Genomic DNA, 17,784 nt, shown 5'->3' on the forward strand with positions numbered 1-17,784 from the left:
TATCTATCTATCTATCTATCTATCTATCTATCTATCTATCTATCTATCTATCTATCTATCTATCTATCTATCTATCTATCTATCGAGGATTTGTGAGGTCAGTTACTAATGTTGGACAAGAAGACCTGGCTCACAATTTCAATTCATTCCAAAGGTGTTCAGTAGGGTTGAGGTCCATTTTCTGCACAGGCCAGTCAGGTTTATGCCAGAACAGAAAAGGACCTTCATCAAACTGTTGACACCAAAGTTGGAAGTGCACAATTGTCTACAATGTCTTTCTGTGCTGACTCTTCACTGGAACCAACGGGCCTAGTTCAAAACCTGCTCCAGACCCTTTATTCCTCCTCCACCAAACTGTACAGTAGGCCCTTTGCAGTCCGGAAGGTAGTGTTCTACTGGCATCCACCAAACTCAGATTTGTCCATCAGATTACCAGATAGTGAAGCGTGATCCATTACTCCATAACACACGTTTCCACTGCTCCAATGGCAGCATGCTTTACACCACTCCAGCCGACGCTTGTAATTGCAGATAGTGATCTTAGGGTTGTGTGCAGCTGCTCAGTCATGGAAACCCATTTCATGAAACTCATCACACACAGTTCTTGCGCTGATATTCTTTCCAGAGGCAGTTGGTTACTCTGTTGTAAGTGATGCCACAGAGGATGGATACTTTTTACAAGCTATATACTTCAGAATTCAATGGCCCTACTCTGTGAGCTTGCATGGTCCACCGCTTTGTGGCTGTTTGATGCTTCCACTTATCAACAATAGCAGTTACAGTTGGCCGTGGCATATCTAGCAGAGTAGAAATTTCACACACTGACTTGTGGCAAAGGTGGCATCCTATGAATGTGCCATGTTTAATGTCACTGAGATCTCCAGTATGACCCAATGTTGATTGCACAGTGTGCTTGATTTTTGGCATCTGCTAACAATGAGTGCAGCTGGAACACCTGAACTCAATTATTTGGAGGTGTGTCCACATACTTTTAGCCATATAGTGCATATACAGTTGACAAAGCAATCACTAAGTAAGTGGACTGTAAACCACAAAGGTTTCTGATTCAGTTTTCATTTCTCACTCTCTGTGGGTTCTGAATGAGTCAGCTATTCTGCAAGTGCTTGCAGTTTATCGCTACAGAATTCAAAGTGGATAGATAATAAAAGGCCAAACACAGTCTAAGTGCCTCCATGGATTTACTATCTGCTCTTGGTCTTGACCACAGGCTACGGTTTGGGCCTCCCATGACGCATGTTAACAACACTGGCTCTGTTGCGCTCCACGCTTTTCCATTGGAAGTCAGAGTGGCAGTAGTTGAATTTCATCTGTTGCTATTATGAATTGTGGTCTACTTTATAAAAGTCTGAGTTTTTTTACTGTGTGAAGTGCTATATATAATATGCATTGATTGATTATCTGATCCTAGTAAATTAAAAAAAATAATACGTGGTGCCTGGGAAGATCTCTGAGGTTGACCTCTATTCATTCTAATCCTCTAATGAATTCTGATGAGCATCTGGTGTAGTATAATCCACAGCCAGCTGAGTACTTACAAGGTCAAAGCTCCCTGCATCCGCAAGGATTAAAGCCGGCCTGAATCAAAGCACTGCTGGCTGATTCTGCTGAATGTGACTACCTGCCACTCATTACGTCTCTAGCCACCATCTCCAGATAGAAATGTTTCTCGCTTTAGGCTGAACTTTTATTAAACAGAACCTTCCACTGCAAACATCACCATGAAGAGCTTTACAAAGCACTGTGTAACATTTAATAAAAAATTATCCACATTGTGCATAAGACTGAATACAAAAAGCAACAGAAAAAAAATCTGCAAGGCAACATGTAGCAAGTACCAGTTTTAAAGTCAGAGGGCAATATTGAGGAAAAGACATGCAAGTCTGAAATGAAGCGCCTTATCCGTTATCTGTGACTCCTGACTTTCTCTCCAAGTCTTCTCTTTTCTCCTGTCAGGTCCATGTGGTAATGCCATATTGATTGGGTTTAAATCATACTGTGATGACAGAAAATGTGAAAGGTGTTATATAAAATGCAAAATGTATTTTGTGAGAGTTTTGTGTTATGGTTCATTTTGATAAAGAATAATATACAGTAAACCACTATGGAGTGACCGTAAAAAAAAAATTGCAACACTGAGCAATGTATTATTGTTTTGGTTGGAAGTACTGATCATTTCGAAAGGCATAATATACTGTAGGTTATAAGAGTTATTTGAACCCTGCTCTATGTGTGCTCCTGGCATGTGTCTGAGTCTCATATCCTTCTGAGCTTATGCTTAAAAGCTGACGCTGTTATTTTTATTCACCGTGATAAAATGTGTTTCCTGTTTTGAACCAAGCTGGATCATATATATATATATATATATATATATATATATATATATATATATATATATATATATATATATATATATATATATATATATATATATATATATATTGTAACAGTTGATGTCTTTGTCCACCTCTTGAACCCTCAGGTACCACTCTGAACACCGGATGAAAGTATAATACCTATTTATTTCATTATTAAACTGTGCACAAAGCACTCCACACACCACACTACTCATATAAATCACAATAAACTACTCCAATAAACCAATCCTCCTCGCCCAAACACTTCGCCCTCCTACCTCCCAGCTCAGCTCAGTGTACTGGGCTTCCCACAGTCCATTTATATCCCCTGACCCGGAAGTGGTTCCTGGCACAACCCACAAGTCCATTTCCTTCAGGGCAAACAGTCCTCCTCTTCATCCCGGGAGCACGTCGTTTCTTCCGGACACGTGATGCTGACGCACTCCCGGGTTATAGGGCACGCCAGAGCCCACTAGCCCCCCTACAGTGACTCCCGGTGATCCCCAAGGTATCCAGCAGGGCTGTGTATAGAAACTACAAAGTCCATGAGGCCCTGCTGGAACTCGGGGCACCATCATGCGGTCCGGAGGGCTCCTCCTAGCGGAGACTGTACCCGGTTGTCCATCACAATATATATATATATATATATATATATATATATATATATATATATATATATATATATATATATAGCAGATTGCTGGCCAACCACAAGCGTTACCTGGTAGGTAACCACCCATATAATCAGATTGTGACACAGACTACGAATGCCGTGAATGTAATTACCCCGATCTACATGCTGTCAAATAAACGCAGTGGAGTGTGTACACCTGATGAGCTCAGAATGAGGGCGAAACACGTGTCGTGTACTCTTTGCATTTATTTGACAGTAAACTATTTCAACCATTCTATGATCTGCTCCTCACAAACTGAGGGCACCGTGGCGGATGTTAGCAGATTGCTGGCCAACCACAAGCGTTACCTGGTAGGTAACCACCCATATAATCAGATTGTGACACAGACTACGAATGCCGTGAATATATATATATATATATATATATATATATATATATATATATATATATATATATATATATATATATATATATATATATATATATATATATACAGTGATCCCTCGCTATATCGCGCTTCGCCTTTCGCGGCTTCACTCCATCGCGGATTTTATATGTAAGCATATTTAAATATATATCGCGGATTTTTCGCTGCTTCGCGGGTTTCTGCGGACAATGGGTCTTTTAATTTCTGGTACATGCTTCCTCAGTTGGTTTGACCAGTTGATTTCATACAAGGGACGCTATTGGCAGACGGCTGAGAAGCTACCCAACTTACTTTCTCTCTCTCTCTCTCTCTTGCGCTGACGTAGGGGGGTGTGAGCAGGGGGGCTGTTCGCACACCTAGATGATAGGGACATTGCTACCTTCTGTGTGCAGCTGCTTCCTGAAGGACATGCTGCTCGGTGCTTCGCATACTTAAAAGCTCAAAGGGGACGTATTGATTTTTGACTTTGTTTTTCTCTGGCTCTCTCTCTCTCCCTGCTCCTGACGGAGGGGGTGTGAGCTGCCGCCTTCAACAGCTTTGTACCGGCGGTGCTTCGCATACTTAAAAGCCAAACAGCCCTATTGATTTTTTTTTTTGACTGCTTGCTTTGTTCTCTCTCTCTCTCCTGACGCGCCCTCCTTTGAAAAGGAAGATATGTTTGCATTCTTTTAATTGTGAGACAGAACTGTCATCTCTGTCTTGTCATGGAGCACAGTTTAAACTTTTGAAAAAGAGACAAATGTTTGTTTGCAGTGTTTGAATAACATTCCTGTCTCTCTACAACCTCCTGTGTTTCTGCGCAAATCTGTGACCCAAGCATGACAATATAAAAATAACCATAAAAACATATGGTTTCTACTTCGCGGATTTTCTTATTTCGCGGGTGGCTCTGGAACGCAACTCCCGCGATGGAGGAGGGATTACTGTATATATATATATATATATATATATATACAGTATATATATATATATATATATATATATATATATATATATATATATATATATATATACAGTATATATATATATATATATATATATATATATATATATATATATATATATATATATATATATTTATATAGGCCATTGTTCTTTTTCCTTCTTCTTGAGGTTCACACAGCTCCTCAAAATAAAAATGTAAAATATACATTTTCAAAAAGTCATGTACATCCTAGGCAAACAGGACTATCAATCAAGTTGTGCATGTCCTGTTAGCAACTAGGTGTAACCAATCATTTTAAAAGTTTTCTGAATTTGTAATGAATTCCTTTTAAAGAAAAATGACCTAATCAATGAATTGTATAAATATAGCCTGAGGACATTTTTTTCCTTTGTAACAATGTGACTAACATGTGGCTAACATGTAATACACTTGTTACCTCTTCGGAGATTTAGATAAAGAATAACGATTGGCGCTTTCTCCTGCCTGTGTTTTATTGCTTAAATCAGGGCATTCCAGTGGGGGGGGGTTTGCATTCATAATTTTCTTCCACAAGGTTAATTAATAGGATTTAAAGTTCTCAATATAATATAATGTAATGATTCTCAATTGGCCCTAGTGTGTGCTTGGTGTGTGGGTGTGTTTGTGTGTGTCCTGCGATGGGTTGGCACCCTGCCCGGGATTGGTTCCCTGCCTTGTGCCCTGTGTTGGCTGGGATTGGCTCCAGCAGACCCCCGTGACCCTGTGTTCAGATTCAGCGGGTTGGAAAATGGATGGATGGATAATATAATATAATATAATATAATATAATATAATATAATATAATATAATATAATATAATATAATATAATATAATATAATATCTATCAATCTATTATATAAAAAAATCTTGGATCGAGACGTGATCATCTCGGAGAGACAGTTTGAAGTCCCGCGAGACTACGTGAATGTCATGCCCTACTTGCAAACAATTTCTCTGAGACACTTTAACATCCCACGAGACAAGGAAGTGAGACAAAAGGACAGTTGCTGTATGGGCTTTTAAATGATCGACGTGGAACGTGACATGCAGATCACGCAGCTCAGTAGCAGCAGTAGCAAGCCAGCAGCAGATCTGTCCTTAGCGTGCTTCAGCACCACTTCATAACATGAGCATCAGAGACGTGAAGTGGCTAGCATAAAGCACGCCCCTGGGGGTGGGGTTGTGGGGTGCGTGAGCGAAGCGAGTAGTGCCCCCTACTAATATAATATAATATAATATAATATAAGTTCTCAAATAAATTAAAGGAACACTTTGAAAACACATCAAATCTGAATGAGAAAAGAAGTCCTGCTGGATATCTCTACTGATATGGACTGGTAATGTGTTAGGAATGAAAGGATGGCACATCGTTTGATGGAAATGAAAATGATCAATCTACAGAGGGCTTAATTCAAAGACATCCCTAAAATCAAAGTGAAAAGATGATGCGGCAAGCAGGCAGGCTAGTCCATTTGGCCGAAATTTCATTGCAGCAACCCCAAATCGTACTCAGTAGCTTGTGTGGCCCCCAAATGCTTGTATGCATGCCTGACAACGTCCTAATGAGATGGTGTCCTGGGGGATCTCCTCCCAGATCTGGACCAGGGCATCACTGAGCTCCTGGACAGTCTGAGGTGCAACCTGGAAGCGTTGAATGGACCGAAACATAATGTCCCACCCAGAGGTGTTCTATTGGATTGAGGTCAGGCGAGTGAGTGTGGGGACCAGTCAATGGTATCAATTCCCCCATCTTCCAGGAACTGCCACCATACTCTCGCCACATGAGGTCGAGCATTGTCATGCACCAGGAGGAACCCAGGACCCACTGCACCAGCATAGGTCATGACAGTGGGTTCAAGGATTTCATCCTGATACCTAATGGCAGTCAAGGTGTCGTTGTCTAGCCTGTAAAGGTCCGTGCATGGATATGCATCCCCAGACCATCACTGACCCACCACCAAACCGCTCATCTAAATGATGTTACAGGCAGCATAACGTTCTCCACGGCTTCTCTAGACCCTTTCTCGTCTGTCACATGTGTTCAGGGTGAACCTGAGAAAAGCACAGGGTGCCAGTGATGGACCTGTCAATTCTGGTATTCAATGACAAATGCCAATCGAGCTCCATGGTGCCGGGCAGTGAGCACAGGGCCCACTACATGACGTCAGGCCCTCAGGCCACCCTCATGAAGTCTGTTTCTGATTGTTTGCTCAGAGACATTCACACCAGTGGCCTGCCTGCTGGAGGTCATTTTGTAGGGCTCTGCCAGTGATCTTCCTCTTCCTCCTTGCCCAAAGGAGCACATACTGCGCCTGCTGATGAGTTAAGGACCTTCTATGGCCCTGTCCAGTTCTCCTAGACTAACTGCCTATCTCAGGAATCTCCTCCATGCCCTTGAGACTGTGCTGGGAGACACAGCAAACCTTCTGGCAATGGCATGTATTGATGTGCCATCCTGGAAAACTTGGACTACCTGTGCAACCAAACTCTGTAGGGTCCAGGTATGGCCTCATGCTACCAGTAGTGACACTGAAAGTAGTCAAATGGAAAACTTGTGAAAAAACAGATGAGGAGGGAAAAATGTCAGTGCCCTCCACCTGTTAAACCATTCATTCCTGTTTTGAGGTTTGTCTCATTGTTGCCCCTCTAGTGCACCTCTTGTTAATTTCATTAACACCAAAGCATCTGAAAATGATTAACAAGCTCCTCTGCTACTTAAATGACCAGATCAATAGCCCACAAGTTTCATTGATTTGATTCTATACTCTGATTAAAAAGGGTTTCTTTATGATGCTAATAAGTAGTGACTTTGCTTTGTATGGAACAGGATACAGTTATGTGTAAAGCTAAGTAAAATCTTATTTAACTTTTTTTGAGCAGTATCCATCCATCCATTTTCCAACCCGCTGAATCCGAACACAGGGTCACGGGGGTCTGCTGGAGCCAATCCCAGCCAACACAGGGCACAAGGCAGGAAACAATCCCGGGCAGGGTGCCAACCCACCGCAGGACACACACAAACACACCCACACACCAAGCACACACTAGGGCCAATTTAGAACCGCCAATCCACCTAACCTGCATGTCTTTGGAATGTGGGAGGAAACCGGAGCGCCCGGAGGAAACCCACGCAGACACGGGGAGAACATGCAAACTCCACGCAGGGAGGACCCGGGAAGCAAACCCAGGTCCCCAGGTCTCACAACTGCGAGGCAGCAGCGCTACCCACTGCGCCACCGTACCGCCCTTTGAGCAGTATATATATATATATATATATATATATATATATACTGCTACAATATATTTCTGAATGAGTTTTTACATTCAGACTTTGACTTTATATATTCAGAAAAGACTTTATATATATGCTGATATTCAATATATAGTTTTTGGTACCCCATTATTTCTATATATTTAACAAACCCACAGCAGGGAAACATTTAAAAAATATAACACCAGATACTTCAGCAAATTGAATAAAATAGAATAGAGGGTGCCAAAGTAATGAAGAGGTAAGCGAGTGCTTCAAGTATCCCGTATCATGAGTTGAAATCCTGTACCTGGTTGCTGCTTACACAGACCTTATATTTTGTTCCCAAGGCCACACAAACTTCCTATTTGGTACTCCTGTTTTTGCTCCCACATCCCCAAAGAAGTGAAGGTGAAGTTAATGGGAAACTCAAAATTGTCTGAGGGTGGATGAGTTCGTGACTGGTTTCAGTGAGGGACCTGTGCCCTCACCAGGGCTGTTTTCCTGTTTTGCATCCATTGCTGTCAGGAGAGGCTTTGGCCTCTTGTTATCCTGAATTGTATTAAGTGGAACATAAAAGGGTTAACTTTAGGTTCTCAAGATAACAAAAGGATGTAAGGCCTCTTAAAGACCCCCAATGCCAGGCCAGAGTCTTCACTTGCCTGTTTAAGTTAGGCCTCATCTGAGTAAGCTTGACCCCAAACTATAATGGCAGGCTTTGGCCAATCCAGACCCAAAAAACTAAGAACAGACTTTTAAAGTTCAAAATAATTAAAGTGTTCTAAAATAGACCAAAAATGCCCCCAAGAGAACAAAGAACCATAACACATTTGACTTGAGAATCTAGTCATCAAAGAATCATTATAAAAAAAAAAAATTTCAGATCAACCAAAAAATGGCAACAAGTGAAAAGGCAAACCACAACAAACAAATCCTTATCCAAACTCCAATAACCATAAACCCAAAGTAAAAGCAAAAAATTCAAAAGCCAAAAAAAAATAAAATAAAATTCAAGAAATAATGAAACTCTTTGAAAAGGCAACAATAATGAAACTGCTTCCTGGCCTCAAATACACTACGTGGTAGAAGCTTTAAGAACATCCTTGTCTTTCAGTTTTTATTGACATTTATTCAAATCCAGTGAATAACCTCAAATGGTGCAAACATAAGCGGTAAAATTCCAGAGATTAAAAAAAAAAGTTGAGGTTACTAAAAATTGAAAAAAATGTAATTGTACTGATGCTACCGAGGGCGTAGTAACACACTTTGTTCCAGCACCATTTTACATAGACAGAGGGTTTGTAGGCTCATTGGTAAAGAATCAGTCATCTTGGTGCCAGCAATAGCAACTAGATTGTAACAAAATTAAACTTTGTTAAAATAAATTCAAATTAAAAACTCTAAACCATAACAGAATCCTTGGGTCATAAAACATGACATAAACAAAGACCCATATATAAAAATGTTTTATTGTACTTCTCACAAGCTCTTAAAGCAGCTATGCACTATAAAGATTTCCTTTAAAGTCACTTGTGTTACAGCACTTAATGAAATAATAATAATCCATCCATTATCCAACCCAAAATATCCTAACACAGGGGTCTGCTGGAGCCAATCCCAGCCAACACAGTGTGCAAGGCAGGAAACAAACCCTGGGCAGGGTGCCAGCCCACCACAGGGCACACACACACACACACACACACACCCACACACCAAGCACACAGTAGGGACAATGTAGAATCGCCAATGCACCTAACCTGCATGTCTTTGGATTGTGGGAGGAAACCGGAGTACCCGGAGGAAACCCACGCAGACACGGGGAGAACATGCAAGGTCCCCAGGTCTCCCAACTGCGAGGAAGCAGCATTAGTAATCATAATAATAGTAATTCTTTACATTTATATAGTGCTTTTCTCACTACTCAAAGCGCTCTCCACACAGGGAGGACCCGGGAAGCAAACCCACAATCTCCTTACTGCAAAGCAGCAGCACTACCACTGCGCCACCTGTGAGGAAAGTCAAGTCAAGTTAGGGAGCGTGCACTGGTACAGTGTGTTGCCGCACGATAAAACAACTCGGGATCCCGGTTGGCAACCCCCCAGGCAGACACGCAGTCCAGTCCCACCCTCCGGAAATGACCCTCTATCTGCTTCAGCCAGGTGTTACATGGGCGTCCCCTTGGCCTGGTCCAGTTACTCGGGTCCCCAACAATGAGAATCCTACGAGCCAGATCACCTTCGGGGAAACGCGCCACATGGCCGCAGTGCCGTAATTGACGCTCCCTCACAATGCAGGTAATGTGCCTCATTCAGGACTCCATGAGCAACACAAAGTCAAACCAGCGGTACCCAAGGTTTCTCCAAACAGACACAGTACCGAATGAGTCCAGTCTTCATCTCAGGTCACTGGATAGAGTCCATGTCTCGCTATTTCCATGTCTACTTAATGAAAAGCACCTTATAAATACATTAACTGTTTGTAAAGCACTTTATATTTAATTTATGTATGTTTTTTGTTAGCCTCTCTTCCACTGCCATCTGACCATTATCATAATAAATAATAAAGCAATGACCCTATCACATATTCATGGGGTACATAGATAATTGTTTGGCAAACTTTCAGTTAATCCATATACTTTTCTAAATGTTTCTTTTTCTAGTTATTATTATTAGTTAGTCAGTCAGTCATTATCCAACCCGCTATATCACGGGGGTCACGGGGATTTGCTGGAGCCAATCCCAGCCAACATAGGGTGCAAGGCAGGAACAAATCCCCAGGCAGGGTGCCAGCCCACCATGGGACACACACACACATACACACACCAAGCACACACTAGGGACAATTTAGAATCGCCAGTACACCTAACCTGCATGTCTTTGGACTGTGGGAGGAAACCAGAGCGCCCGGAGGAAACCCACGCAGACACGGGGAGAACAAGCAAACTGCATGCAGGGAGGACCCGGGACCCGCCACCGTGCCGCCCATGATTATCCATCCATCCATTTTCCAACCCGCTGAATCCGAACACAGGGTCACGGGGGTCTGCTGGAGCCAATCCCAGCTAACACAGGGCACAAGGCAGGAACCAATCCCGGGCAGGGTGCCAACCCACCGCAGGACACACACAAACACACCCACACACCAAGCACACACTAGGGCCAATTTAGAATCGCCAATCCACCTAACCTGCATGTCTTTGGACTGTGGGAGGAAACCAGAGCGCCCGGAGGAAACCCACGCAGACCCTGGGAGAACATGCAAACTCCACGCAGGGAGGACCCAGGAATCGAACCCAGGTCCCCAGGTCTCCCAACTGCGAGGCAGCAGCGCTACCCACTGCGCCACCGTGCCGCCCCCCCATGATGATGATGATTATTATTATTATTATTATTGTTGTTGTTGTTGTTGTTGTTGTTGTTGTTGTTGTTGTTGTTGTTGTTGTTGTTGTTGTGTAAGAGGCATACAATTTTTTACTAGTATCTGCTTTTATCTTTATGTATGTTCTCAGCACTGCCCAGATTCAATTCAAAACACTGCTATAAATTTTATTTTACACTTGTCTGAGCAAAAGATATACAGTTATCCGTGAGTAGAAAGGAGATGTCTAGCTGCAATCACTTGAAACAGAAGGGGTGGTTTGACAGAAGGAGAAGAATCCTCAGTATAAGTACAGACTCTGCATTGTCATCTCCCGTTAAGATCCCGGACCATTTTTCTGCCCCCGAGCCACCACAGTTGGACTGTCATTCATTTTCCACCAGTCAGCTCTACAGTTAGCCTATTGAATTGACTCTCAACAACAGAAACCTGACATTATTACATTCAATAATCTCTCCTTGCCACTGAGTCAAGACAGTATAAACGGGACTATCCTTAAATTAACCTTCAGTTTTTTTATCAAAATGTATACAGCTGTTTTTGAGCGATGTCAGCACAAATGTACAGAAATACACTGTCGTTCAATAGTTTGGGATCATCCAGAAACTTTCATGCTTTTGTTAGAAATCTATACCTTTTATTATTAAGATACCTATAAATGGATTTAAAAATATAGCCAAGGCATTACTAGTGTTTATAATAGCTATTACTGCTTGAAATTTCCATCCATCCATCCATCCATTTTCCAACCCGCTGAATCCGAACACAGGGTCACGGGGGTCTGCTGGAGCCAATCCCAGCCAACACAGGGCACAAGGCAGGAACCAATCCAGGGCAGGGTGCCAACCCACCGCAGACTGCTTGAAATTTCTGATTTTTAATTTATTATTCATATAGGGCTACAAAGCCCCAATTTCAGCAGCAGTTCCTTCAGTGTCCTAATGGTCAGCTCCTTTAGCTTATCCTTAATTAGTCAAGTTTAAATGAAAAAAACTTTGTACTTGTATTAGCACCAATTAAACATGTCATTCTGTTCACTTGGGTTACAATGTACTGGCCCTCCTAAAGTTCAATTCTGAGTTCAAAAATGGTCAAAATGAAACAGCTTGATGAAGAATTTTAGGATGAATGTTATTCCATGTGGGCGGCACGGTGGCGCAGTGGGTAGCGCTGCTGCCTCGCAGTTGGGAGATCTGGGGACCTGGGTTCGATTCCCGGGTCCTCCCTGCGTGGAGTTTGCATGTTCTCCCCGTATCTGCGTGGGTTTCCTCCGGGCACTCCGGTTTCCTCCCACAGTCCAAAGACATGCAGGTTAGGTGGATTGGCGTTTCTAAATTGGCCCTAGTGTGTGCTTGGTGTGTGGGTGTGTTTGTGTGTGTCCTGCGGTGGGTTGGCACCCTGCCCAGGATTGTTTCCTGCCTTGTGCCCTGTGTTGGCTGGGATTGGCTCCAGCAGACCCCCGTGACCCTGTGTTCGGATTCAGCGGGTTGGGAAATGGATGGATGGATGTTATTCCATGTGACAGATTATCAAAAAACTTAAAGATTTCATACAAAGGTGTCTAATACTGTCTTGAGAGGGCAAACTGTACTAACCAGGATAGAAACGAAAGGGCAGAGGTGGGCAACTGCACACCAGGAGAAGGCCATCAGAATGTGAAGTTTCAGAAATAAACACCTTACAGATCCTCATTTGGCTTCTTCTTTAAATACATGTCATATACCAGTGTCATCTTCTTTACATGAAGAAAAACTTTCTAACATATTGTAGTAGCCAGCATATCACCCAGGATCCTCCGCCTGCTTGCTTGAGCCTTCCCAGGCCTGTAAGGAGTAATGAGAATGTTGCAGGGGTTCCTGCAATGTAGAGCTCAGCAACGCTGTCAATATTTTGCTGTCAATCACCTGTTCAGCCCCACCTATCTTTAGGGTTACACGCTGTCTACTGCGATATTTAGCCTTAATAATTTTCCAACTATGCCCCCATGTTCTTGTTGAAGGATTTATTTTAAAGTAACAGTCTGGATCTACTCTCTAATTCATTTCATAGTTTTAAACACTTCACTCATGTCCTCTCCTTGCTTAAACTTAGAAAGTTCGACTCCTTTATTCTTTCCTCACAGCTCTTACCTCTTAGTCCCAGAATCTGTCTTGTTGCTCCTCTCTGGACTTTCTCTAGTGCTGCCATATATGTTTTATATTAAAAATATTACAAGTGTATGAGATGTTATGCTCCATGCTCACTCACATCATTTCCCTTGGCAATATGCTACATCCTGTACTATAGATAGATAGATAGATAGATAGATAGATAGATAGATAGATAGATAGATAGATAGATAGATAGATAGATAGATAGATAGATAGATAGATAGATAGATAGATAGATAGACAGACCCCGGACACAAACAGACAGACACCAAATGTCCAAAACACACGTTTACTGCTGCTCTATTAGCCAAACTCAGTCCCATCTTTCTTTCTCTGTCCTTGAATCCTTCTGCCGCCTCTACTCCTCTCCCCACAAGCTCTGTCTTCCTCCTCCCGACTCCGGCTCCTCTACTGGAGTGAGGTGGCCCCTTTTATGCAGTACCCGGATGTGCTCCAGGTGCTCTGTAACGATATTCTGGTGGCACTTCCTGGTGTGGCGGAAGTGCCGCATGAACACCCAGAAGCACTCCGGGTGTTTCTGGAATTCCTTACAGCAGCACCTCCAAGTGTGGCGGAAGTGCTGCCATCCAGGGTTCCATAATCATCTGGGTGCCCCCCTGGCTGTGGCTATGGGCCCCAACAGGGATGAGCTTCCCAGCTCTGTTCCGGTGGCCCCCAAGCAGACCAGGGCGGATGGCCTCTCGTGGCCCAGGGGAGGTATTGTCCCTCTAATGGACCTTCCAGGCGCCCTGGCAGGGTAGGGTCCTCTGCCGTCCACCACAATAGATAGATAGATAGATAGATAGATAGATAGATAGATAGATAGATAGATAGATAGATAGATAGATAGATGTGAAAGGCACTATATAATAGATAGATAGATAGATAGATAGATAGATAGATAGATAGATAGATAGATAGATAGATAGATAGATAGATAGATAGATAGATAGATAGATAGATAGATAGATAGATAGATAGATAGATGTGAAAGGCACTATATAATAGATAGATAGATAGATAGATAGATAGATAGATAGATAGATAGATAGATAGATAGATAGATAGATAGATAGATAGATAGATAGATAGATAGATAGATGTGAAAGGCACTATAGATAGATAGATAGATAGATAGATAGATAGATAGATAGATAGATAGATAGATGTGAAAGGCACTATATAATAGATAGATAGATAGATAGATAGATAGATAGATAGATAGATAGATAGATAGATAGATAGATAGATAGATAGATGTGAAAGGCACTATATAATAGATAGATAGATAGATAGATAGATAGATAGATAGATAGATAGATAGATAGATAGATAGATAGATAGATAGATAGATAGATAGATAGATAGATAGATAGATAGATAGATAGATAGATAGATAGATAGTATCACACACATGCACTTGAGAGATACATTCTGGGCTTATCTAATGGCTGTCACTTTTGCATAATGCTTCTCCTCCTCTCCCCCTAACAGATCTTATGACTGGCAGCAGCAGTGACATCACTTACAGGTCATGGTTCCCCGGTTCTGCCTCTTATACCTCTGAGGTGCCCCGACACTTCCTATTTTCAATGTGTTTTCTCTTACATTAGATCAATAGAGTTTTGAATTATTATTTTTCATGCATTTATTTCTGTTATAGTTTAGTAATTGTACATGAAACGCCAGTTTCTATACTTTGTGGGTGAAGCACCAGGAGGCGGGCCACCCTGACAATACTTCTGTCATTTGGGTGGCTATGTTTTGGAGATGAAAACTTCTGCCTCGGCTACAAATGAGAGACCAGCCCCAGTGAGGCACTATAAAGTTGCATTATTGTAGGTATACAGTAAAGATTAGTTGACTAAAAGCACTCAATGAACAAAAAAATAAATATTACTTAAGACATGTCATGTGATTTTATAACTAACTTAATCCAGACCAGGATCTGTGAAGTGGGGTCTGCAGCTTAACCCAGCCAGCACAGAGCACAAGTCAGGAACAAACCCTGGACAAGGCACCAGTTCTTCGCAGGGTGAAAACACACACACACACAGAGGCCAGTATAGTCTCATCAATTCACCTAACCTGCACGTCTATGAACAGTGGCAGGAAACCAGAACACGCGAAGGAATAACTCCACACAGTGAGGACCTGTGACACAAACCCCGGTTTCCTTACTGCAAGGCTGCAGAGCTATCAATCCCTCGCCACACATACCATTCACAAACACATCCATTGCTGTCGGGAGAAGTGTTGGTGAGGCCAGCAGGGGGCCCTTACTCCGTGGTCTGTGAGTAGATCCCAAAGCCCTAGTACAGTGACGAGGACATTGTGCTGTCAAAATTGGCACCCCCCTTCAGATGAGAAGTAATATGGATGTCCTGACTCTCTGTGGTCATAAAAAATCCCTGGGCATCCTTCAAAAATAGTAGGATATAAACCGCCCACCACTGCCTGGTCATTCTGTCCCCTAATCATCCCCTGTTTCTAACAGGCTACTTATCTCTCTCACCCCTTCACCACATCATATCTAATGTATGTTGAGCATCTTGGCACAAGAACAGCTGCCATCACATCATCCAGATGGATGCTACTCATTGATGATGGCTGAAGAGGCTCACCACTGTCTATGTTATGATGTTGAGTGAGGTAGAAAAGAGCTATATAAACATACTTCATTTATTTACTATTTTTTCTAGCATTGTTTTGCCCCAAGGAAGGATATTTATATCATTGTGGACTCAAATTAAAGCCTGGTCTTCTGCTGGGCAAGGAGGTATGACCATCTAGTGGCTGAGGTATTGAACTGAAAAATAAGAGGTTCCTGGTTTAATCCCAAATCTCTAACTCATTATGTGACTTTAGCAAGTCACATCATGCATCAGTGCTCCAAACATAAAAATATGGAACTGTCATACTATGGTGGTAAACCAATCTGAAAAGTATCAAATGAAATTAAATGAAGCATTGTTACTAAGAAATTTGCACATTCCCCCTCTGTCCATATGGATTTCCCCCCCGTTTTTCTCCCACATCCAAAGGTTAATTGGAGATGCTATATTAGTACAGTAGGTTTGTGCATAACTGGGTCCAGTATTAGACAGATGTTCCATCTAGGGTTGGTTTGTGCCATGCAGCAGATGCTGCCAGTATGGCAACCTCACCACCCTGAACTGAATGAATTAAGCAGGTTTCAGAATGTCATGTTATGCTACAACCATAGTTCTGAACTTGTAAAGTTCCTTGAGATGGCATTCACTGTAAAAAAAAAAAACATTTCATCTGCAAAATATGGTGCAGATATCTAGAATAAAAATGAAGGACATTACATGTGAGGCAACTGTCACGTATAAATCAGTCTTGCGCATCCTGTGGGTGTAGAAGACTGGTATAGAAATTCTGGCTTGCCCACTCCAAATATACTTTTGACATCGCAAGCTGTATTGCAATGACCTCCTGGGAATCATATATCTCTGGGTCACAGCTACTGTTTTATAAGATAGAGCTGGTTCTGTTCACCTACTTGTCTACGGGACCACCATGATGTTCACTCAGGCCAGGTAAGAAAATCAAAGGAAACCCAGCAAATACAGCCTGCATTCCTTAAAATAGCTTGATTAGAGAATGCAGGTGGCATCTGTGCACCGAGATGCTGTGTTGACGTGGTCCACTTACACATAAACAGAGCAGGACACACAAAAAGTTAAAGCGCCTTGGCAATTCAGCTCCACATTGGCCAGCAGTACTTACCATCATAGTTGACTATGATGATGGCCAGCATGTAGTCTTTACCCAGCATGTTGGACCACAGGGAAGATGTGTTGTCTTGCCTTGCACTGGTTAGCCGCAGTACATTTCACTCCGTCTCCGAACTCAGTCCCTGCCAGCCTTGCTCTGCTAGATCCTTATGCTCGCAAAGGAGCCGTTTTCTGATGCCAAAGGGAGAGAAATTTCCGTTTTCCAGGCTGCAATGTGGCAGCAATTAATTGAAGACCATGTTGCTCTTTCAGGCTTTTAATTGCCTTCCTTGCTGCTCTCCCCGCCGCGCGCCAGGCAGCTTGTTACTTGGATGTGTTTGCAGCCCTCTCTGCAGCTCCTGCTTTGTCACATCCCACCTCCAGGATAAGCAGGCAGCGCCCCCTCCCCACGTCGCCTTCCCATGGCTGCTGCCTTAAGGATGCCTGCAACTGCAGCTCAGCAATAAACTGAGCATCAGCTGCTCAAGCCAGGGCCTGCGCAGCACAGCCTCACGTTTATTTATTCCCGGGGGTCTAAACTCTGTGTGCACAAGAATGGTACAAGTGAAACACAGGAGACGAAGGATCTCAGTAGAACTGCCTCTAATGTGAAGATGGGGGGCATGGCAAGAGAATTTAGGAGCCTAATAAAATGAATAATGTGCACCTCAGGGTTGAAATGGGGTTTTGGATGGTCTGGTAGTGGCAGACACTTAATATTTTTGAAATTTTGAAAAGTCCTGTGGTCCTCAAGTTCAGTCCTGGGGGGGCATGTGATTGCAGGTTTTTGTCCCAACCCAGTTTTTCTCTTAATTGGACTTCTACAGTAATTAGACAAGCCATTATTTCCCAGACAGGAATTTA

At 42.6% G+C, this 17,784-nt stretch overlaps 1 protein-coding gene across 1 annotated transcript in view; it reads right to left on the bottom strand.

Annotated features, from left to right (window-relative positions):
- The window catches only part of apbb3 (amyloid beta (A4) precursor protein-binding, family B, member 3), an 89,490-nt gene extending 72,100 nt beyond the window's left edge, over positions 1–17,390 (bottom strand). The window contains exon 1 of the mRNA XM_051933745.1: positions 16,934–17,390. Within this exon, the coding sequence (XP_051789705.1) occupies positions 16,934–16,982 (49 nt within the window). The 5' untranslated portion in view covers positions 16,983–17,390. The remainder of the gene's footprint in view (positions 1–16,933) is intronic.
- Positions 17,391–17,784: the final 394 nt, after the last annotated feature.

Source organism: Erpetoichthys calabaricus, chromosome 11 (genome assembly GCF_900747795.2).
Source record: "Erpetoichthys calabaricus chromosome 11, fErpCal1.3, whole genome shotgun sequence".
NCBI lineage: Eukaryota > Metazoa > Chordata > Cladistia > Polypteriformes > Polypteridae > Erpetoichthys > Erpetoichthys calabaricus.